We start from the raw sequence: 23,330 nt of genomic DNA on the forward strand, positions 1-23,330 counted from the left end.
AATTCAGCTTTGTTTTATTAAAACATTCTGGTTGCAGTCTATTAAATTGATTTCATGGGCCAAAACCAGCAGTTGGAAAACACCTAAGACACATTTTTTTCTGTATGGGAAAGTACATTGATTTCTGAGTAGAACAGGCTTAGGTCTGAATCCTGTGTCTCTCATTTACTAGCTGTATGACTCTTAACTGTTAGTTACTTAATGCAGAATTTGCAGCATTTTTAAAGCAGGAAATTGATTCCTCATATAATTCTCAAAGTACGGAATTTTCCAGTTGAAATATATTCTGTGTGTGTTTGTGGCCCCTACTGGCAAACATATATCAATGCTAAGAGCCTGTTGTACCTATACATAAAGTAAATGAAAATGAAGGCTAGGCCATTGGAACCAGCCTACCACTTCCATTGATTGGTATGCAAGGGAGAAGGGGGAATGTGCAGAAGAGATTCTAGAATTATTGAAATGCTATAAGAAAGAATGAATTCTAGGTGGTAGCTGAGATTCCATAGCAGATGCAGTATTGCTGTACTAAATTACCCAGTTGATGAAAACATCTTGACAAGTTTTCAAGTCACAATATTGTGCGATTTTTTGTTTGTTTGTTTTGGAATGATGATGCAGTGGGGTACACTTTCTCAGGTTTTGTTGGTTTTATATAGAATTCAGTTTCAGATATGTAATTTACATCTGGGCTACCTAGAATGCGTTCGTTTGACAGGGTGAAGATTTTTTGCATTGGGGTTGCCATGTTTGTGAAAAGGCACAGATTAAAAGGAAAGTTACTTTTGCTAACCTGTTTATCATATTAAAAAAACACACCATATGTATTTTCAGTTATTTTTAATTTTGTTTATTATTATTATTGCTTTTTTATAGAGATGAAGTTTGCTCTGTTGCCTGGGCTGGGATGCATTGGCATGATCTTAGCTTATTGAAGCCTCAAACTTCTGAGATCCTCTCACCTTAGCCTCTTGAGTAGTTAGGAGGCTTGGCAGTACCTGGAGACATGGGGTGGGGACTGACTTCCCATCTCTCTTCTACTTAATTCCTCATTCCTTGCCATGCTCCACCTTTCATGTTTCCAGCCATTCATTGTCCTTACCACTCTTAGAACCCAGACATTGTGGCTTTGCAAGTTGGCTTTGTAACTACCAAACTCAGGGGATGCTGTACTGAGTCATTGCTCCCCCTTTCTTTATTCCCCTGAGGAAACCTACTCGCTTTAGTAACCCTTAGGTCCTTTCAAGATAGCAGTAAAAAGATTACATGGAGTGACCTTCATAAATAGTACCTTTGTTTCCTTGTTCTTCATCCCCTTCAGGATTACTTATTGCTTTCACCACTCCAGGCCTGTTTTGGACTCTTGGACACACTGAGTTCTTCTCTACCTCATGGTCAATTTTTTAGATAGAGCCCCACCCTCCTGTCCCTCTTCCTCATTGTGGACCTTGGTGCTATGGGGTTTATAAGATTTTACTGAGAAAGCCAGGTTTTCCCCATAGGCAGCCATCTGGAGCCATCCTGTCAAAACCTCTGAAATTAGAAAAGCATAAGAAGATAACACAGGGGAAAAGTAGCATCTTCAAATCGGAGAGTGAAGTAATGTTTTTTGGAATACCCATTATGCACTAAGCATTGTGTAGGGTAGTCTCCATCCCCACAACAACTCTTGTGTGTTTGTATTTGTTCCCAGGGTAAAAGATCTTGCTCAAGCTCACACACACACATTGAGTGAGTGACCAAATCAGGAATCCAACTTCTCTTTGACTTCAAAGCCTTTGACTTTCCTACTCTGTCATACTGCATCCCTGCTCAGAGCCAGTTTTGTGACCTGTAGAGCGGCTAGTGTTCAGTGGTGATTCTTATGTCATTACCTACATTGGTATTTTCAAATGGATTGTTTGGAAATACTGTATAAATAATGCAAACATTTTAGGACTTGAAGAACATAAAGGAAAAATAGGGAAAATTTGAGAGAGGCTTGTTCCCTGAAGACAGCAAACAGGATCTCGTAAACACTGATAACTTAAATAGATCTATAATAACCTTTTGAATAATACTATGAGACAAATGTTGTTTAAATTTAATACCCCAATATTACAATTTTAGGTTTTGGAAGGAATCTTAGAGAGATTGCTATCCATAAATGAGTTGTCTTTTCAGAGCACAACTAGCCCACTTCCCCTTCTCATTAAGTTTCCATTTAGCCATTAGGTGGGAGCTTCAAAAGGGAAAATCCAATCATGTATAATCGCTAGTTAATGGGCATCTATTGAGCGACTGGGTCACCAGAAAGAATAGTGATTACACAGTACCTCTTTGTGCAGTAAACACAAAAATCAAAAGCTAATGCATTCCCAAGGCAAGCTAGATTGTTACTGGCTGACAGCATCCTCCTCTTCAGGGAGAAGGTTGGGGCACCCACCATGCTTGCTAGGGGAGATTGCAAAGCCTTTCCAGAAAAACAAGGCTTTCAAGGGAGGAAAGACAAGGCAGGGGGGCTTCCAAGGCTTTGCTACTTCTAATTGCAGGTTCCCTGGGGTGCATTACTGAATAGCAGACCTTCTAGTAAATGTTTTGTGCAATCATCAGAAATTTCATGGGTCTTTGGAATTTCTTGCCACAAGTGCAAAAACAGTGATGACTGAGGTTGAGCTTCAGCCTCACTCCCACAATTTAGCCTTTTTTCTAAGCACACCCAACCTTTGTAAATAATGACTTTATGCTTGCTTTTGTCTAACCACTAACTTTATTGATTTATGGAAGATGAGCACATCTCCCTTGACCCAAAATGGCGTGTGTTAGCCACAAAGCCAAATAGTTCTTGGGTTTGTATTGGTACACTCTAGTTTGGGTTTGCAAAATTATTTCTTGTAGTTATTTAGGATTTGCAAAACTTGGTATAATTCAAATAACCTGTTTTTCCCCCCTTAGAACACTTCAGTTATGGAAGATCAAAATGAAGATGAGTCCCCAAAGAAAAATACTCTTTGGCAGGTAGGAATGACGGCGCACAGATTAGACAGCAACTGACTTACTATAGATAGGATGCTCCCTCAGTTAATGTCCTCAGTGGAATCAAGAGCCAAGCATTTTTGTTTTCTTTTGCGCAGTTTTGCTAGTTTCAGAATCCACCCTAATTTATCTTCCTTCCATAGGGAATTGTCATTACAAATATGCTAAATAATTTTAGAGTTTCCACAAAGATCTGAAGTGGCTGTAGCCTAAAATGTTCTGTCTGTGGCCTCTGCCTAAGCCAAAGATGGACAGTGATGGCATCGTTTGTCACCAGAATTGCACCATGCCACACGCCAGTGTATACATGGATGGCCTTTTCTCCTTTTGCTCTCAACCTTTAGTCTTCTCTCCCATTTCCATTGGTTTGCCTTTTCCTTTTAAGCTCATCTCCTTCTCCCTTGGCTCTATTTTAAGGTTTGCCAGTTTTCTTCCCAATTCCCCAGGTTGTGTGTGTGTGTGTGTGTATGTGTGTGTGTGGTTGGGGGTTTGGGGAGCAAGCAGAGTTTCATGATTTGGTGTTTTATCAACCATGCTGGTACACATGGCTTTCCCCTTCATGAAGACAGGATTTAAAAGTAAAACAAATCTAAATCTGAAGATACTAATGTAAAAATAAATTCTCTGGGTTCATTTGATTTGAAACTAAGAAGATAGATTAGTTAGCAGGAACAAAGTGCACCCAACACATTTAAGAGGAAATGAAGCAAAGGAAAACAATGCTAGGAAGAGCTTGCTGGGCTGAGCACGTGGTTGGAAATAGCATATTGAAAATGTGCTATAGAATAGTGCACATGCCATTATTTTCTTCTTACATTGTGTACAGACTGAGTTTTGTACCCTCCTTCATGTTTATTATTTTGCAGTGGATGCTCTTCATTTACTATGATTTTTCAATTGGCAGTGGTTTTTCACACTTTAGTTTTAGTGTTTCTTTCATCTATCTTCCAGTCAACTAGTTAATAATTATACAAACACTCTAGGGAGGCTAGATGATTAGGAACTTGTCTGTAAATAAAATAACACTTTTGCTTATCAAATGAATTAATGGCTGTGAAAGTACTTTGTAAATTATAAAGCAGTACACAAGTGCAAGTTGTTATCATTATATTTAACCTGTTATGAATCATTATTTTGGCAAGTTATTTGGAATAAAATATAGAAATAAAGGGGGAAGGAAAACACACGCAGTTTTCTTTCTTAAGATAAGGCACTTTTGAGATTTTGATGTATACCCTTTACTCTGTCATGGTTTGTTCTCCTTGTCATGAATTACTGTGATCATAATGTTTTGTAAAATCCTGGATCTTTCCTTTTGTTTCTTAATATTATTTCATAAGCATGTTCTGTTGTTACAAAAATATTACTTTTTTTTTTTTTTCTTTTCTGATGGAGTCTTGCTCTACACCTCAGGCTAGAGTGCAGTGGCACGATCTCAGCTCACTACACCCTCCGCCTCCCAGGTTCAAGCATTTCTCCTGCCTCAGCCTCCTGTGTAGCTGGGGTTACAGGCATCTGCCACTATGGCTAATTCTTTTTGTATTTGTAGTAGAGACAGGGTTTCACCATGTTGGCCAGGCTCGTCTTGAACTCCTGGCCTTAAAGTGATCCAGCTAACTTGGCCTCCCAAAGTGCTGGGATTACAGGCGTGAGCCACCATGCCTGGCCAAAATCTTACTTTATATACTAATTTTAGTGGCTTACATTATAGCTCTTAATGGTGATGTGTTAGAATTTGTTTTAAACAGTTGCTTGTAATTGGGCAGTTATTTCTAACTTTTCTTTATTATATTGTGGTGGACATCCTTACGCTTAAAGCAACTTAGATGCCCCTTATTCTTGCCAATATTCGTCACAGCAAAGACTTTTCATCTCTGTTTTGAACTCTTATTTTTTGGATCTGTTAAGACACAAATGTCTTAGTATAAGCAATTTCAAAATCCTTGTTCAATGCTTCCCCCTAGTGGTATCTGGTGTCAGTGAGCTTTTCCTCACCCAAGATACAATGGAAGAAACATTTCCTAGACAATGGGGCCGTAAGATAAACTGAGTGGAAGATAGATAGATGCCTTCCCATCTTATACCTCTAAATATGAACATGAGAACTTCAGACATGAAATTCATAAGATTTTTTTTGTCAAGGAAGACTGAAGACTCCTTTGGATATTTACAAAGAATGTCTTCTCTGGGATGGGTTTAGTCTACTTTAAGTTAGGGGACATACTGATAGGAAAAGCTCTTGGTTCATTCCATGTAAGACTCCTGAGATAAATTCCTAGTGGAATTATTAGGTGTTTGTAATTCAACTCTTCAGTTCTTAGAATTATCTTTTGTGTTATTTTTTTCTGGTATTATGTATGAGGAGGCTATCAGAGGAGTGATCGACAGATGGTTTGACAAATGTTTGACAAAAGTATTGAGGTTATTTTGTTTAGACAGGGAGGTTACTGCGCCTCATAGTAGTTGTGGTTTGAGTCTAGTGATTGAGATTATTTTTAATGTTACTGTCCAGATGCAGTGTATATAGTTTCAGTTTTAAAACATATACTGATTCTATGTAAGGACTTGTAGGAAGATTGGATGAGAAATGCATTGTTAGTATAAGAGTCTATGAGTTGTCCATAAACCACCTATGTAAGATGTAGAATTTTTCAGGTACACATGGTTTATTTACCTTGGGTCACTTTCTGGGAAGGTAATCTAAAGAAAGATGGGAAAGTCTAAAATGTTTTGCCAGATTAGTAGCCCTGGCAAAACAGTATGGAGGAGATTGAAACTGTTGGGTAAAATGAAGCTTTTTGGATTGAATTGCTTTCAGGTTTCAACACAGCATAGCTTGTCTTTGTTATATAGACCTGTGGTTCTCAACATGTGGTCCCTAAAGTGTAGTCTCTGGACCAGTGGCATCAGCATTGCTGGGAAACTTGTTAGAAATACAAATTCTTGGGCTCCACTCCAGACCTCTAGGGTGGGACCCAGCGGTCTGTGTGTTTAACAACCCCTCCTGTTATTCTGATGCTAGCTCAAGTTTGAGAACCATTAGCATAGATGTATGTAGCATTAACTTTCAACTTTGAGGAAGTAAAACAAACTGTTAATAATCAATCAGTTGCCACTTTGCCAAGTTGAGCAGTTTCTCTATGATGGTTATCTCCAGCATCAGTTATCTTTAGAGACTATAATTCCTATATATCCTGTGTATAGAGAGATACCCAGTATATATCTTTGGAGCATCATTTTGTAATAAGCATTCGAAAATGATGATTTAAGGTGCCTTTTAGAAATAACTATCACTTCGGCATTTCCTGTAGTGACTAATTTGAGGACACAGACCCTGAATACATTTTAAATTCCTGAATGAATTAATGATGGAATGAGTTTGGCTTTAGGGTAAAAGTGTCATTTTAAGATTAAATACACAGGGTGAAAAATATTTCTATGAAACATTAATTAGATTTCTTTCCTTGTTAAACTAATTTTTTTTTTTTTTTTCTAAAATAGATAAGTAATGGAACATCATCTGTGATCGTCTCCAGAAAGAGGCCATCAGAAGGAAACTATCAAAAAGAAAAAGACTTGTGTATTAAATATTTTGACCAGTGGTCTGAATCAGATCAAGTGGAATTTGTGGAACATCTTATTTCACGAATGTGTCATTATCAGCATGGACATATTAACTCTTACCTGAAGCCCATGTTGCAGCGGGACTTTATTACCGCTTTACCAGGTAACTGTACTTGTCTTTTCAAAAGCTGAGCAATCGAAGAATGCCCGGCCTAAGGATCTAGGTGGATATTTATGAAATGATTGAATGAGTACTGTGTGAGGCAGCATTTCTTTGGGACACATACTTTAATATATGGAACCTGAGGAAGTATAACTTAGTATCTATCTAGGAAATATAGGCAGTATCTTTAACAGTGTTCATTATTGGCCGGGCATGGTGGCTCATGCCTGTAATCCCAGCACTTTGGGAGGCCAAGGCGGGTGGATCACCTGAGGTCAGAAGTTCGAGACCAGCCTGGCCAACATGGTGAAGCCCCATCTCTACTAAAAGTACAAAAATTAGCCAGGGGTGGGTGGATGCCTGTAATCCCAGCTACTCAGGAGGGCGAGGCAGGAGGATAGCTTGAACCCGGGAGGTGGAGGTTGCAGTGAGCCAAGATCGCGCCACTGCACTCCAGCCTAGGTGACAAGAGTGAGGCTCTGTCTCAAAAAAAAAAAAAAAAAAGTGTTCATTATTGGTTCACCCTGTTGCTTCATTTGGTTTGTTGAATGAGTTAATGATATGCTTTTTATTTTGATGTAGTTTAGAGTCTGCACTTTGCCTTTGTATGTAATTTTAGAAAAAAAGGTGCTCTTCCCTTCAAACATAATTTATATGTTTGGGAAGTGTCCCAAAGTTTAGGACATTTCATTTGTATCTGAAGTGGCACTTAAGGAATGGCAAAAATATATTGGGAAAACTGGTAACATGTCTTTATTATATTTCTCAAAACCTGTTTCTGCATCCTCTCCCTCACTACTGTCTTCCCATATGTCTCATACACACATAGGTGTGTACACACACACACACACACACACACCTGATTAAATTTACTTTGATTTTTAAAAGTAGACTTTATATTTTTAGAGCAGGTTGAGGTTCAGAGCAAAATTGCAGGGAGAATGCAGAGAATTCCCGTATTCACATACCCGTCCCCTCAGCCTGCCCCACTATGGGCATTGCACAGCAGAGCAGCACATTTGTTACAATTCATGAACCTGCGCTAACACATCGTTATTACCCCAAAGTCATAGGTTACGTTAGGGTTTACTCTTGCTGTTACTCATTTTGTGGGTTTGGTCAAATGTATAATGATATACATCTGCCTTAAGAGTATCCTACAGAATGGTTTCACTGTGCTCCATCTATTTATTTCCCTTTTTAAAAAAATAATTAAAAATTTACTGTATTCTGTACCACCTTTTTATTTTTCTCAACGAAGTGGCACCTTGCTATGTGGGCCAGGCTGGCCTCGAGCTCCTGGGCTCAAGTGATCCTCCTGCCTCAGCCTCCTGAGTAGCTGGTACTGCAGGCATGCACCACTGTGCTGAACTTCCCTTTGAATATGATTAATCATGAATTTTTTTCTGTTTCTATATTGTTTTTAAAAAAATTTTCAATTTCAATTTGGCTAGGTAAGATACAGAGATTTCACTCCTGTAGAGAATGCTGGCCAGAATGTTTTCCTCTGATGTGGCCAGTGTAATGTGTGGTTAAAATTGCCACGTCAAAATAAGCCTAGAAGTAGCCAGGGATGAGCCAGTACCATTGCCACAACCCTAGCCCTTGTCAGAGCTACAGGATAGCTTCTTAAAGAGTAGCTCCTCCCTTAGCCTATCTGTGATTTACAGAACATCAGGACTCCATGTTCTAAGTCCTTCCACAGCAAACGGAAACCTAGGGCTGCACGTTGACAAACCAGCTTCTGATTTCTGATCTCTCTTCCGAAACTTGTGAGTTTACCTTCTATAGTGGGAGTTTTAAGGATATTTGAGAGTTAGCTTAGAAAAATTTGACACTGCTGTTCTTTTTATGCTGAAATGTAGCATGACTTGCTCATTTCTTCCATTAGAATCTCTAGAAAAGCAAAACATGAATCCTCTGTTTCTAGAATCATACTATTTAATTGCTTAAGGGGATCTTAGCCATCACTGGGTTCTGTTTTTTATTGTGTAGATTAGGAAACCAAAGAGAAATTAATTGGGTGAGATGCCCAGAGTCACACATCTTGATTATAGTGGTGGTGGTGTGAATGATTATAGGGTTTGGTTCAAAAATTAGTACAAAGGCTAAGGAAAATTCCTTAAATTGGCCCCATGTACTGAATGTAAGGATTACAACTCAATTCAATAATTCTCACTTCTAATTATGAGGGAGGGATCCAGGGTGGAGGGGGAGACATGCTTTTGATTGTATGAGAAAGAATTACAGGTGAGTGGAAGTAAGATGAGGCATGTACACATGATGCAGCTTCTCTATATGTACAGAACTCAAACTCAGAAACCTATGGAATAAGGCCGCATCTCACACCAAGAAAAGACAGAGTCGTTTTTTAGGTTGGTGATTGTATTTATCCCTCATAAGTGAATTTAAATGATGAGAGGATACCCTCATTTTTTTCAAGCAATTCGATTTATTGTTTGTTTTCCACCGTTTTGGTTTTATTTTCTTCCCTATAATTTGCTTCTCAAGCGTTTTTGAGTGCCAGGGAACTCACCTTATATTTGCAGAGTAACCACAAGGTGGCACTGTTGAAGTTCTCTTGATTTTCGGAGTATAGTTCAGAGGCAACCCCATCTCTTAGGGAGTATACAGCCTTGGAGAAGAAGCAGAACAGATGAACATGTGTTATGTATATAAATATGGTTAGTATAATTGCATACAATTCAGTTTTCATTACAGCTAATGTTAAGGCATTGTCCATATCTCTGTTAAAGTGGAATTTTGTGGTATTGAATATTACATGAAATGAATGGACCATTGGCTGGGACATGGAAATACTTTAGTTAAAATGCTATTTGTTTTAACAGGACTTGATCTGAACATATATACATATGTCAGTATATATCATGCATATGAATCTAATAGCTGAGGACAAGCTGGCCAAGTTGATTGTGTTAGTTAGTATCTAGTAGACCTAGATTAAGCATGGCATTAGTTCCTTAACACAGACTCTGCCTTAAGAGCATCACAGGAGAAACAGGTCCATGTCCATGTTCATACTTAGATTTAATAATGTGTGGAGCAACTTATCAATCATTATACTAGTTTGGTGTTTCATTTTTACTGTACATCATCTTGAGTTTGAGTTTTTACACTATTGAAATTGACAGTCAACTTATGACTTCATTTGGTTGTGAAAACCGTTAATTCTATAAAAATTATCTATAATTTTAGCTTTTAAATTCTTGCTGTGAATATCATACCTGTCAGTATAGGGAAAATGGAAAATGTTTGTGGTCTCTGGCTCCTTTTGGCTCAGTGGAAAAAGTGATAATTATGATATGCCTTTCTAAAAATCATGGTAAATGTTTAGTCTGCAATGTCAATTTCTACAGGCTGAGTTTGTGGTTTGTAAAGAACAGTTGTTAATGGGAAAATTCATACCATGTAAAGTAGAGACAGATTGTACTTCAAAAAGGATGATAAGCATTGGTGATCTGTTTGTTGAGGTGTCTAAGCAATTAAGAGTTTTGAAACACTTGGCTTTCTGGCCCTGGTTTATTCAATTGTCTTATCCCCAAGAAAGGATGATGAGCCATATTATGGACCATAAATGTGACAGAGATTAGATGAAAGGTCCTAGGAGATATGGAAGAACCAGAGCATAGATGAAGCTTTAGGTTGGGTACATGGCCAAAGCAGCGTGACAGGAGAAAGTATGGGTGCTGGAGTCACACAGGCCCTTGGTTTGAATCCTAGCCCTTACACTCTACAGCTGTGGTGGTCCCACGTTTTGGAGCCTCAGTTTCCTCATCTGTGTGGGAATAATAGTAATACTTTATGGGTATTGTGTGAGGATTAATGATGATACGTTATAGTATGCCTGGCATCTATTGGGTATTCTGAGGATGGCAGCTTAGAAAAACGCCCAGAGAGGCAGGAAACACCTGCTTCTCCAGAGGTAGTGAGATTTATTGCTAGGACGTTTTAATTATTCACCCACTGATTTCCGAATTGATTCATCCTGACATCATATAGGTGTGTGTCACTTTGTTGATTTGTTTCCTGGGTGTTTTATGGAAAAAGATGTTAGACTTTGTGACCTGAGCCGCTTTTCACTTCATTTCTGTCTGAAACCTTATGTTGGTGTTTTCCAAGTGGAAGGCATCCGTTGAGGGACTGTTGCTGTTAGCAGTTGCATTGTTTTCTTTTAAAACGTTTAGAACTTCAGATTTTGCAACTAGATTTGTGACTAGGGAGGGGGAAGGGATAGTAGGGGTGGGTGGGAAAGGAAGTTTCTTTGCAGCTGCTCTTTGAAATGCATTTCTAAAATAATAAAAGTTTCTGTAATTGTATGATCTAAGCAGCTGTGTTAAAACTGGTTGTAGTCAAGGGCATTGAATTGACATTTGAGTTTCATTTTGATACAGTGTTATTTACATATTGAGCTTTGAAATTTGTGCCTTTTAATTGTTTTAACTTATTATTGAAGTTTTTCCAGACTTTCATCTGGTTCCTGTAATTAGCAACAGCAGCATGTCTTCAGCACTGTGTGCAAAGTGTTATGGCCTCAATTTTCTGAAGCTGTAATGTGTCCTCTTGTTGCCTTAGGAAAAGGGGGTGGTGGTGGGAGATGGGGGAGTCTCAGTATGATAGAATAATGAGAGCCAGACATAGGTACTTCAGAAAATGCTTAAATACCTCAAAGCACTTTTTAGCTCAGGCAAATGGACCACCTTATTCAGTAACCTCTTTGTCCTGAATAGGCTTGAAAGCAGAAAGTTACATGGTCTGCATGGCTCCTGAGGGTGGCCACTCTAAGGTACCTGAATAGAGATTGTTTGATTCCTGTTCTTCTCAAAACATTTAAGGGGCCATGAGACTTACACCAAAAAAATAGAGGCGGGGGGCTTAGCTTTTTGCTAGAGGGGATGCATAATATTTTTTCTGCAGAAAGTAGCAAGAAGAATATTGTGTAGTCGCCTTGTCCACTGATACCCGTTGAGATGATTTGGGGGAGAGGAGAACAAAGACTGACATTTCTTGAGTAAACTTGTCATTTACCCAGCTCCTTACATATGCTGTCTTACTAACTTTCCCAACAAGACGGAGATTCCCTCCATGTAAAATGAGGGTATTTAGAGTACCTATCTCAGCAGGTTATTGCAAAGATTATATGATGTAATTTATTTCAGACATTTAATATCATTCTGATATTGTGGAAGACTGAGATCCTAAAAGGAAAACTGATTTGCTTAAGGTCACCCAACTAGCAGTTGACAGAACTGAGATTCAACCTAGTTTATCTGACTTTCAGGCAGTGTGTTTTCCACAAGACTAAAACATGCTGCCTTATAGAGGGAGGAAGTGCATTTAAAGTATTAGACAAAGGAAATAGGTCAAATCTCATAGATATCACTGAGATGTTGCTTAATTGGACTGATGGCATTTGAAAGAGGAAGAAATAAGTATTAGTAAGGGATTTATTTCTGTAAAAACTCATTGATAGCCTAGTTGTGAGCAATTGATGGGGGAATCAAAGAGGACTAAAAGGGATATCATTGCTGTAAACCAATAGTTCCCAATATTTCAGTGTTATCTAGTGGCACTTCTTAAAAATACATCCTGGGCCGGGCGCGGTGGCTCAAGCCTGTAATCCCAGCACTTTGGGAGGCCGAGATGGGTGGATCACGAGGTCAGGAGTTTGAACCATCCTGGCTAACACGGTGAAACCCCGTCTCTACTAAAAAATACAAAAAGCTAGCCAGGCGAGGTGGCTGGCGCCTGTAGTCCCAGCTACTTGGGAGGCTGAGGCAGGAGAATGGCGTAAACCCGGGAGGCGGAGCTTGCAGTGAGCTGAGATCCGGCCACTGCACTCCAGCCCGGGCGACAGAGCGAGACTCCGTCTCAAAAAAAAAAAAATACATTCTGGCTGGGCACAGTGGCTCACGCCTGTAATCCAAGCACTTCCGGAGGCCGAGTTGGGTGGATTATGAGGTCAGGAGATCGAGACCATCCTGGCCAACATGGTGAAACCCCGTCTGTACTGAAAATACAAAAATTAGCTGGGCGTGGTGGTGTGCGCCTGTAGTCCCAGATACTTGGGAGGCTGAGGCAGGAGAATCGCTTGAACCCAGGAGGTGGAGCTGAGATGGCACCACTGTACTCCATCCTGGTGACAGAGTGAGAATCCGTCTCCAAAAAAAAAAAAAAAAAAAAAAAAAAAAAAATACAGATTCCTGGGCCTTACCATCTAGAGGTTCTGATTTAGTAGGTCAGGAGAAGATTGGGGGAATATTTTTTTGTTGCTGTTGTTTTAAAAATCAGTAACCCTGAGTCGAGTCAGATACAACCACACAGACTCATAGACCCCCCAGATAGGTGGAAGGTTTGGGTGCTGCGTTCCCATCACAGATGATGGGGATGTTGCAGCCTTTGAGGTTTGAAAAGGCAAGTACCTAATGCATTCTTTTTATTTTTTATATTGTTTTTAAAAGACAAGAGTCTTGCACTGTCACCCAGGCTAGAGTGCAGTGGTGTGATCTCCACTTACTGCAACCTCCATCTCCTAGGTTCAAGTGATTCTCATGCCTCATCCTCCCAAGTAGCTGGGATTACAGGCGTGTACCACTATGGCTAATCTTTGTATATTTAGTAGAGATGGAGTTTTGCCTTGTTGGCCAGACCAACCTCAAACTCCTGGACTCAAGTGATCTGCCCATCTCGGCCTCCCAAAGTTCTGGGATTACAGGTGTGAGCCACCATGCAGCCCCTAATGCATCCTTGTCTTGCTGTTTGTTTCACCTCTCAGAGAGCAGAGGGTTCTAGAGGGGAATTAATTAGAGATGTGTTTATAACCACTTAGGAGGATTTGGGGTTAATGATGTGAAGTAATATAAACCTTTAAAAGTGGCTATATTCTTAGCCTGGGCAACAAAGTGAGACCCTGTCTCTACTAAAAAAATTTGCCTGGCATGGTAATGCACACTTGTAGTCCCAGCTACTAGGGAGGCTGAGGCAGGAAGATCACTTGGTTCTGGAAGGTCAAGGCTGTAGTGAGCCATGATCATGTTACTGCACTCCAGCCTGGGCGATAGAGCAAGATGCTGTAATTAGCTGTGTTCTGATATTAAGTGTAGAAACCAGAAAAGGAAGATAGATAAGTACCCCAGCATTAGAAAGATTGAAAGAGCCAAGTCTGTTAGTCCACGGCTAGAGACTGAATGAAAATGTTTAGAGGGCTGACAGATTCTGCAGTTTGAAATTCTGATGAATAATTTGTCAATCCTAGTGATGGAGAGACACAAGTAGAACCCCACGTGATTATCCTTGGATTTCCCTGATTTTAAGTAAACATAGGAGATGGAAGAAAGGCAGCCAGGTGCAGTGGCTCACACCTGTAATCTCAGCTCTTTGAAGGCCAAGGCAGGAGGATTGCTTGAGCCCAGGAATTTTGAGACCATCCTGGGCAACATAGTGAGACCTCATCTCTACAAATAATAAAAAAAATTAGCTGGGTGTGGGGGCATGTGCCTGTAGTCCTAGTTACTTGGGAGGTTGAGGTGGGAGGATTGCTTGAACCCAGGAGTTTGAGGTGGCAGTGAGCCATGATTGTGCCACTGTACTCCAACTTGGGTGGTAGAGTGAGTCCCTGTGAAACCTTCGAGAATGGTACCAAGAGGACCAAACCCCAAATAATGTAAATTTGACCAAAATGTTGAAGTAAATTGAAAGAGTTGAAAACAAAATAATTAACTATTTGGAGCAAGATTATAAAGAATGAAGGGATAATGTGCTTAGAATAGATGGTGTAGTGATAATAGAAAGAAACAACATATTTTCACTCCCATTAACCTAATTACACCCCCCAACCCAAGAATAATGGCTTTAAAGCAAAGGTTAGCAAAGTTGTATTTGAAAAGATGTGAAGATATTTAGGAATCACATAGCTCGTGTAAACAAGTAGGCCTAAATACATTGTATGCCTGGATAGTGGCAAAACCTGTGGTGGTGATTTTTCAAATTGTAGAACATTGTGAAGTAATTGAAAACCAGTATGCAGAACTATTGGGTACAGTTGTGCCCTGTACAGCGTGTACAGTTGCACGTGGTAGTCTTGCATGACATGATAGCACCAGAGATGACTGATGAACAGAATTCCTGGTTTTAAGAACTGGAGAAGGTGTTTTGGGGGGATTTAGCTATGAAATTAGATGTTGTACTTTAGCAGAATTCTTAGATGAGTTTCAAAGGCTAATTAGCCTCTGAAAAGATTGTGTATGGTTGTGTAAACCTAGAAGGATGTATACAGAATGTGAAAAGTTGTTCCCATCTCTGGGAAATGAGGTTTAGGGATTTAAAAAATTTTGCTCATCTACGCTTTATAAATTTTCTATAATGAATGTGAACTAGATATATTTAAAAGGGATACCAAGCATCTAGTGTCAACATGTACGTGAAAAATTGCAATACAACTTCATGTAGCAAACCCCAGCATGGGAACATGAAAGCAGCCATACCAAACTCACCTTATTTCCTTTTTGGATAAAGTTACCAGGCTAGTAGGTAGGTCTGAAGAATGAAGTAAATACATGGTAGTATCATCGTAGGCCAGTTTTTCCAAATACTCTGAGGACAGAATAGAGAGATATGGGCTGGGCAGTGGCACATACAGATGACTACAGACCGGATGGCTCAGTGTGGGTGCCCTGGGCATATTGATGAGTTCATCAGTGTTAGCTTGGAGGGAAATACTATAATAATAGCTAGTGTCATGGGTGCTGTCCTTGGTTCTGACCCATTTAACATGTTTGCCAACATGGTTTGACATGTTTGCCTTAGTACTTTAGCCCATCATGCAGGTCTGGTGTGGAATACCCACTCTTCTGGATGTGACAAAAATCAGAATTCTAGAGACTGAAATGGATGGATGAAAAAGACAAAGATGTCTGAAAAAGACAAAGTTTTGAAGGTGAATTATAGTAAGGATAAATATAAACTGCACAAAGCTGCCCCTGCCTTTCCAACTAGCTGTACAAATAGAGCATTAGGGGACATTGTTTTAATAGGTGTTTTGGGGGGAGAGGCCTAGGATTTTATTCTAACATACTGCCATCTTAGGCATCTTCTGTGATATGACTGTCAGAGGAAGTCAGTGCAGCTTTTGACCACATTAACTGTAATATAAATGACATGCAGGAAAGGACAGTGGTCCCAGTGTAGTCTTTATTCTTAGACCATAGCTTGGGTCTTTGATCTAGTCCAGAGTAAGACAATTTTAGTATATGAAGAACCTGGAAATTATAACCAATGGTATAATAATAGTCATTCTTAGAGTTGAAGAAACTTTAGTTTTTAAAGCATTTTTCATGCATCGTCTCATTTTGATATTTTCAGAATCAAGTAGAGATTATTATCATAATCTTATATGGATGAGGAAACTGAGACTCTGAAAGTTTAATAATTTACCTACATCTGGCCTTTCAACAACCAAGTTTAGTGCTATTATACTACTTCTAATTATTTTGAGAAAAGGAACAGATATTAACCTTGTAGAGTGCTTTATCTGTCTATAAAATGTTTTTGTAAAACTGTTGAATTTGATTCTGACAGCGTGAGAAAGGACAGTTGTTACTGGTGATTACCATTTTGTATGTTAAGGCACAAAAATTCAAGGCACAGGGATGTTTCAGTGTTTGTTTCATGTCGTAGAAGTAGTAAGTGGTGAACCTGGGACTTGAAATGGAAATTTTCTGATGATATGTTCTGTGTTCTCATCCCTACACAGAATAAGCTTGGGGATAAGCTTTATTTCTTGCAACTACAGAAGACATGCTTACCGCCACAGGATGGGAGTTTACAGGTGGCAACAGTGGTGGCCATGTTGATCATCTTCCCATTGTGAATGTCAGGCAGAGGCTGGGAGTGGTTTTCTTTGAGAGTATCCTTGTATCGTGTGGGAGGTTGAAGCCAATAACCTCTAAGATTCTAGGATTTGCAGACATGGGGCTATTGCTTTTGAAGATTGTCCCCATCCGTTTAGGAACAGAAAATGGATACTCACAAAAGGAAGATGAAAAGATTGACAGAAATACATTTAAGCACAATCGACTTTAATTATTGGATTGCCATTTAACTTTTCGTAAGTTTTTCAAGATGAGTCGGTGTTTTACCTTTTTTGTCTTCTGACCTCCCGGGGATTCACACCGGGTGTGGATTAATGGGGATATGATTTGTTATGAGAGACAGTGAATAAGATGGCAATGAACACAAACTTTGAAGCAAGAAATCTGAGTTCCAGTCTTGGAGTGTAAAATCTTGAGTTCTTTACCTCTCTGTACTTCATCTGTAAAATTTGGGGCATCATTGCCCCACAGGAGGGCTGTGAGAGTTATATAAAAGAAAATGAAGTCTTTTATCATAATATTTGACAGATACAGAACTGTTCAAGGTCAGCTTTTACACACAGAGAAGAGTTGCTGTTAATTGTTTATCGTAAAAAATCAGAACCAAAAAGAAGTGTGTATGTTTATGTACTCATGGATTTGAGTATCTGTAGAACTTTTGATATTACTAAAATACTTGGTTCAGGATTTCTTTATTCCTCTTATCTTTAATGAAATGATGGCTGGTTCCTTTCTATCTCCCTTCCCATTCCTTCATTCCCTTTTCTGTTTTGTAGAGCAAGGCTTAGATCACATAGCAGAAAACATTCTTTCGTACCTGGATGCCAGGTCTCTGTGTGCAGCAGAGCTGGTGTGTAAAGAATGGCAGCGAGTGATCTCAGAAGGAATGCTTTGGAAGAAGCTGATTGAACGAATGGTACGCACTGATCCCCTATGGAAAGGACTTTCAGAAAGAAGAGGGTGGTAAGTACTTGGGTTGCTTGTTCCCTTGAAAAAATTTCATTGACAGAGTCAGCTTGATTAGTCAAAAGTGCAATTTTACTTGCAAATGTGCTGGCCTGTTTTTAAAAAGGGGGTAAAATGAGTGATCAAAAGTTGAAAGAAAAAGTTAAAGCTGTTAAAGTTTCTCCCTCTGAAATGTGTATTTCCTTTATTAACTGTATTATATAGTTTGAATGGGATTTGGCTTTTCAAAGCTATGTGTTTATGCTTTTTCCTTCACATTTTGCTTAGGTGATGATACCATTACCAAAATATAGATATGACAAAAATAAGAGGAAGTCAGGTAGTGCCACTTTGCTGTTTGTTACTACTTCTGGCTGAGAAAGTAAGTGATAGGATTTTTCAGAGAAAACTGGTAACTCTGATGCAGCTTTATAGCTAGCTCTATGCTGTATGGCCCAGTTAGCACAGAGAGAGCTACAGAAAGAGGTGCATATAGGGCTGTATTTTCCTTATGAGTGAGGGTCAGAGCTGTATTTTCCTTATGGGAGGAAGTTTGATGTGTACTAAGTTAGATTTTTCACAAAGCTACATTAGCGCTTTTTATTAAACTCTATGGAATGAAAGGCTAGATTGTTATATATTAGTACTCAGAAAACAGAAGATCAGGATTGTGTTAGAGAGCTGTGAATTGAGCTAAACTTGTCTCTAACATGTAAATTTGTCAGAAATCCTGCTTTTGAACAGTTAAAGCTCAATGCAAGTTAAAAGACATGAAAGATACATCTTTGTCAGCATCACGTTTAGATAAAATTCACCCTTTTATGTGCAAAAATGTAACATCTGTTTGTTTTTATTTGCCAGGGATCAGTACCTGTTTAAAAACAGACCCACAGATGGCCCTCCAAATTCATTTTATAGGTCATTATACCCAAAGATTATCCAGGATATAGAGGTAACTTTATGATTTATCTGTTTTATGGGCTCTTAGTGTCTTGTTCTTGACTTTTTATGTTGCCTTAGAGTGTTCTTTTGTTCTAAAATCATAGAACTAATAACTTTTTTTAAAAGTTGAGCTTTTGGAGTAAATGTGTCACGATGTATATAATCTGCAGCTCTTCTTCAGAAAAGATAATGTCTTTTGCAAAGAATATCTAACTTTTCTAAAACATGAAATGCTTCTGCAAGGCTGCCAGTTAATTCAAGCCTTAATCTAAAATCATCTTTTTATTCTAATCTGATAAATTTTCCAAAATCCCTGGCCCCATTTTTTTAAGTAAGCATCGTTTTATATTTTTGAGCCATCTCTAGAGAACTAGAGAAGGCACATTCCAAGTTTTCTCTGTACATTACTCATAGTTTTTCATAAAAATGATGCAGATATCATTCTAAGCAACAGTTAGGTGGATTTATAGGGCAGATTATGCTCCTGGACCATTTTGGATTTGAGCGTAACTTCACCAGACCAGTAAAACTCTGTAAACTTGATGAGAAACACTGGAGATGTTTGATATCGTTCATGTGTTCTAATTAGTTCAGTTTTACTATTTAGACTTTTTCCTTGAACCAGGAAAGACATGCACAGGCATTTCTCATTAACTCTTTCACATGTGTTCTTGGCAGGTCTTGGTTACTTCACTGTTTCCTCCTTGGCAGAAAAGTTTAGCCTTTGCTAGGCAATGCAATATCACCTATAAAGTTATACTCAGTTTCCCAAATGTGAAGTAATCCTCTCCCCCAGGTGATAGACATAAAAGTTATTGTGCCAAAATTCATTAAGGGAGAAACATGTGCTTTTTCAGACCCCTCCCCCCTTCCAGGCAGATGTGAATAATGGAATCATTCCATTAATGGTAAATCTGAATGTGACTGGAATATCATTATTTAAAACACAAACTGTCTTGAATATTCTGCTGTCTGAAACGATCTATAAGCAACCCTTTAAGGAGGTTAAATAAAAACTTCCACTAGATAAATCATAAAGTTTAAGAATTAATTGTCCATTGGCAGTTCCAAACTTAGAGTACTAAGTTGCCCCTGCAGGGCTAGTGGCTGAGACATGGTGTTAACTTTAATCTTAGGTTGATGTGTGTGTGTCGTAGGGGAGATGGGGCTGTTGCTTACCCCTAGGTAGTTGTACTAAGGCATTTCTTATGTACCCATCTTATAAACTACATTACATTCTGTTTTTGTTTTCCTTTGATGAGGGGCAACTATTTACAAAGTTATCTCCAGACTTCTTTGAATAATTTTATCAAAAAAATTCTTTGAAAAGAATGATGTTTAAAGTTAATTATGAACAAACAGGAACCTTGGAAGAACTCTGATCAGGTTGAAGATGTGGCGACATAGATTATTTTATTGAATCCTCATGACTGGTCTTACAATTGACAATGTGAATTCAGTATTCTGTGACATGACACTATGTGACACCACCTGCCATCATCATTTCTTCAGGCTCAAATGATATTTTAAAGTAGGAGAGGAGGCAGGTGTGAGGGGAAACAGCTCTGTGGGAAAACCCTGTGCGACACAACCTCTACATCATGGTGGTCTACCCAGCGGTTCTTAAAGTGTGGTTTGGAAAAACCCACTGGTTGGCCACAAAAGTCTTCTCCAGATTTTTGTGGGCTAGACCTCTTGATATAAGCGATGATGTTTATACTTTGATATATGCACTACTAGTAATAATCATAAAAGTAATGTACCACTAATAGCATTTACTTATGCCAGATACTTTGTTAACTACTTTATAATGCATTTTGTCTTTTAACATTTTGGACAAAACCTGAAAGGTAGGCCAAGTACTTATTTAAATTTGAGGAAACCTTAGAAGGTTAAAATGGTTAAACAGTTTAGTCAGGATCACACAGCTAGTGGGTAATTGAGTCTGTGATCAACCATATACCCTTCTACCTTAATACGAGTTTTTAACAATAGACCACTGCCACCACCTCAAAATAGATTTTTTTTATTCCTGTTTTGGGAGTGTGTTTCATTCTGTCCAGAATAAAACAGAATATAGAAAGTTATATGTAGAGAGTTCTGGCTTGACTCTGTTCGTATGGCTGGTATGAAATCCTCACAAGCAGACTATAATAATTCCAAATACCCACTTCGAGTCCTTGCATATATCAAACTGTATTAGGTGATTTACGTAGGTTACTGTTTTTTATTCTTACAACAAGGTGCATGTTATTATCCTTATAATAGGGGGAAACTGAGACTAAAAGAAGTTTTAGGACTTGCTGCATAGTTAACTAGAAGAGATGGGATGGGATTTTAACTGAGGTCTGTCTAGCTCTATCCAGGCTGAGAGTTGTTGTTTGTCATTTTCAGAGTGGAAAATTCAAGAAGTGAGGGAGAAAGAGGCATGTTTTATGCCTGCTGAATTTCAAGGTGGTCTTTGCCTCCTTCTCTAATTGTGTGAATACTCAGTGTCCTTGACTGTTCATGGAAAAAAGGGTATGAGTTAAGATCTGATTAGTGGGCCCTGTTTTAGTCCACTTATGTGAAAGTAGTAGGGTTTTAAGCACATTGCAGAAAGATAAATGACACTTGGAATGTCAAGTGGCTGTTTTATGTCCCCCTCCCTCCCCAGTTGCCTGTACATAGCTTTAGAGTCTCTTGTGTTTTTTCCCATATACTTTGCAGGGTTGCCAGTTCACAATACCTTTTTCTTTTTTTCCTTCTTCCTCCACCTCGACAGCTTGGCTTATGTGCCGGCTCCTGTAATCTGTACATTCCCAGATTTGGCTTTGATGAGCAGAAAGGAAATGTTCATCTCTGAATCTGCCCTTCTACATTGACCCACCAAAAATTGGCTTAATTTTAAGGGAAAATAGAGAACCTGGCTTAGTGCAGCCAACTCCTGTTATTCAGGAAATGAGGATGTGAGAAATGGAGTCTGGGGAGAATAAATACGTATTGTAAGCTTTCTGCAAAGGCTCATCTCGCCTGGGTGTTCTTGCCACACATAGAGAGGGTTTAGAGGGCCTCCGTTCAATTGAGAAGGAATTCCTAGAAAACCTGAGGCTCACTCCCAAAAGAAGCAGCCATATTCTCCTTTGCTGTCTAGAGTCTTAGTTGTTGTTGTTGTTGTTGTTGTTACCATTAATGGTGGGCTGACTGTAGATACTTTGCTACAAGTGATTTAATTTAATCCTCGAATTGTCAAAGCTGACATTTTTACTCCAAAGTCCATGCTGCTTTCACTCTAGCGTGCCCCCAAGTGTCCATTAACAGAGAGTTGGGAGTTGTTATAGCAGCCCTAGAGTTCTGGTATTCTGAACTTGGATTTTTCTCTTTTGCCATTTGAGTAGTGACAAACTCCTTCAAGTAATCTACCTTCTTCCTCTCTTCATTCATTGCATTGAAGCCTTTGAAGTGCTCTTCTTGGACAGACCACTGGGAAAATGATGGTGTGTTGTATCACACCTTTTAATAAGCCACATTTTATTCAGGGAAAGCGGGGAGCTTTTTTTGTGGTTTGCAAACCTGATATTAACATTGTCCTGACCAGAAAATGTCAAAACTTGCCCACCCACCCAGTTGTGTTTAGGCTTCTAAAAATAATGTTATTCCTCCATACTCAGACATCTGTTTTCACTCTATTGCCAATTTAAATGCCGCTGTATACTCTGTGTATCATGGCTACTTTCCCAGTATTTTGAAAATTTGCGCAGGGTAAGGGGATTTTACAAGTTCTCAAAAACATGAAATATTCCTCTACAGTAGCCATACCACATGATGGCTAAGTGAAATGATAGGTATCCACATAATTAAAGAGGTGCACCTGTGTATGACCTCTATTCCTGCTGCTGGCATTAGGATAATAGTTGGATTCCATTTGAAGGCTGAGCCTCTTCCTGGGAATGGTTAGGGAAGGCTCAGGCTTGTTAGCATTAAATATCAGCCTATACTGAGAACGATTTCTGGCAACTTTGTGAGAATTATGTATTTGTTGTTGCAGCCCACTTTCTTTTTGGTTAACGTTTTCAACAACTGAAGAAGAACGTAACTACCATTTGCTGGCACTATAATGAGAACTTACATACATAATCTCAGTTGAACCTTAACAGTGGTTTTGAGGGAGTAGATATTACTCTTCCCATCTTTACAGCAGTGGAAGTCCTTTGCCGAAGTTGCTACTTGACCTAGGTATTTTCTACCACAGTGGGCTACCTGCCAGTTTTAAAGGTCTAGTTTTTCTAAAAAAAGACCTGGCTTATAAGCATTCAGGTAAAAGTCGAGGTCGTCAGACATCATGGGGGTAGTTTTTTAGGCTGTCGTAGTTGACAGGAAGTGCTGCTTTTTTGTGCAGGTGGCCTTGGGAATTGAGAAGAGGAATTACCCAGGGTTGGTGCGCAGCAAAGCAGTCAACTCCCTGATCTGGCTCCGTGTCTCTTTCATGGCTTTTCAAAACAAGCTACACTTTGGGATTCAAGAAACTGATGATTTCTAAAACAGGCCTAGGTGAGGACTTTGTAAAATGACACATCAAGAATTGGTTGACAAACTGTTTCTTTTAAAATGCAGAAACTTACTTGAGAAAAGTAGGCTTTTTGTAAGTGTTGAGAAGCTAAGCCATTTGCTAACTTCCGTTCAACTTAGAATGAAAATCTGGTATCTAGCAGAGCTTTTGTGAAGTCCTCTTCCCTAGCTCTTACTTGAGGGTTGGGGATAGAGAGTATAGCCCAGCCTTTAATGTTGTTGTCATCCTCTGTCCAGACATCTCAGGGGACTGATGTATCACAGGC

The 23,330-nt window shown here is 39.1% G+C and overlaps 1 protein-coding gene across 6 annotated transcripts in view; it reads left to right on the top strand.

The window, feature by feature from the left end:
• Window positions 1-23,330, top strand: part of FBXW11 (F-box and WD repeat domain containing 11) — a 141,151-nt gene that overhangs the window by 85,761 nt on the left and 32,060 nt on the right. For 4 of the 6 annotated variants that reach the window (XM_023218935.2, XM_023218934.2, XM_023218936.3 and 1 more), the window contains 4 exons: window positions 2,935-2,997; window positions 6,517-6,742; window positions 17,406-17,592; window positions 18,436-18,526. In XM_023218935.2, the coding sequence (XP_023074703.1) occupies window positions 2,947-2,997; window positions 6,517-6,742; window positions 17,406-17,592; window positions 18,436-18,526 (555 nt within the window). In that variant the 5' untranslated portion in view covers window positions 2,935-2,946. The remainder of the gene's footprint in view (window positions 1-2,934; window positions 2,998-6,516; window positions 6,743-17,405; window positions 17,593-18,435; window positions 18,527-23,330) is intronic. The other 2 variants (XM_023218937.2, XM_023218938.2) reach the window with 1 other exon arrangement.

Source organism: Piliocolobus tephrosceles, chromosome 4 (genome assembly GCF_002776525.5).
Source record: "Piliocolobus tephrosceles isolate RC106 chromosome 4, ASM277652v3, whole genome shotgun sequence".
Taxonomy (NCBI): domain Eukaryota; kingdom Metazoa; phylum Chordata; class Mammalia; order Primates; family Cercopithecidae; genus Piliocolobus; species Piliocolobus tephrosceles.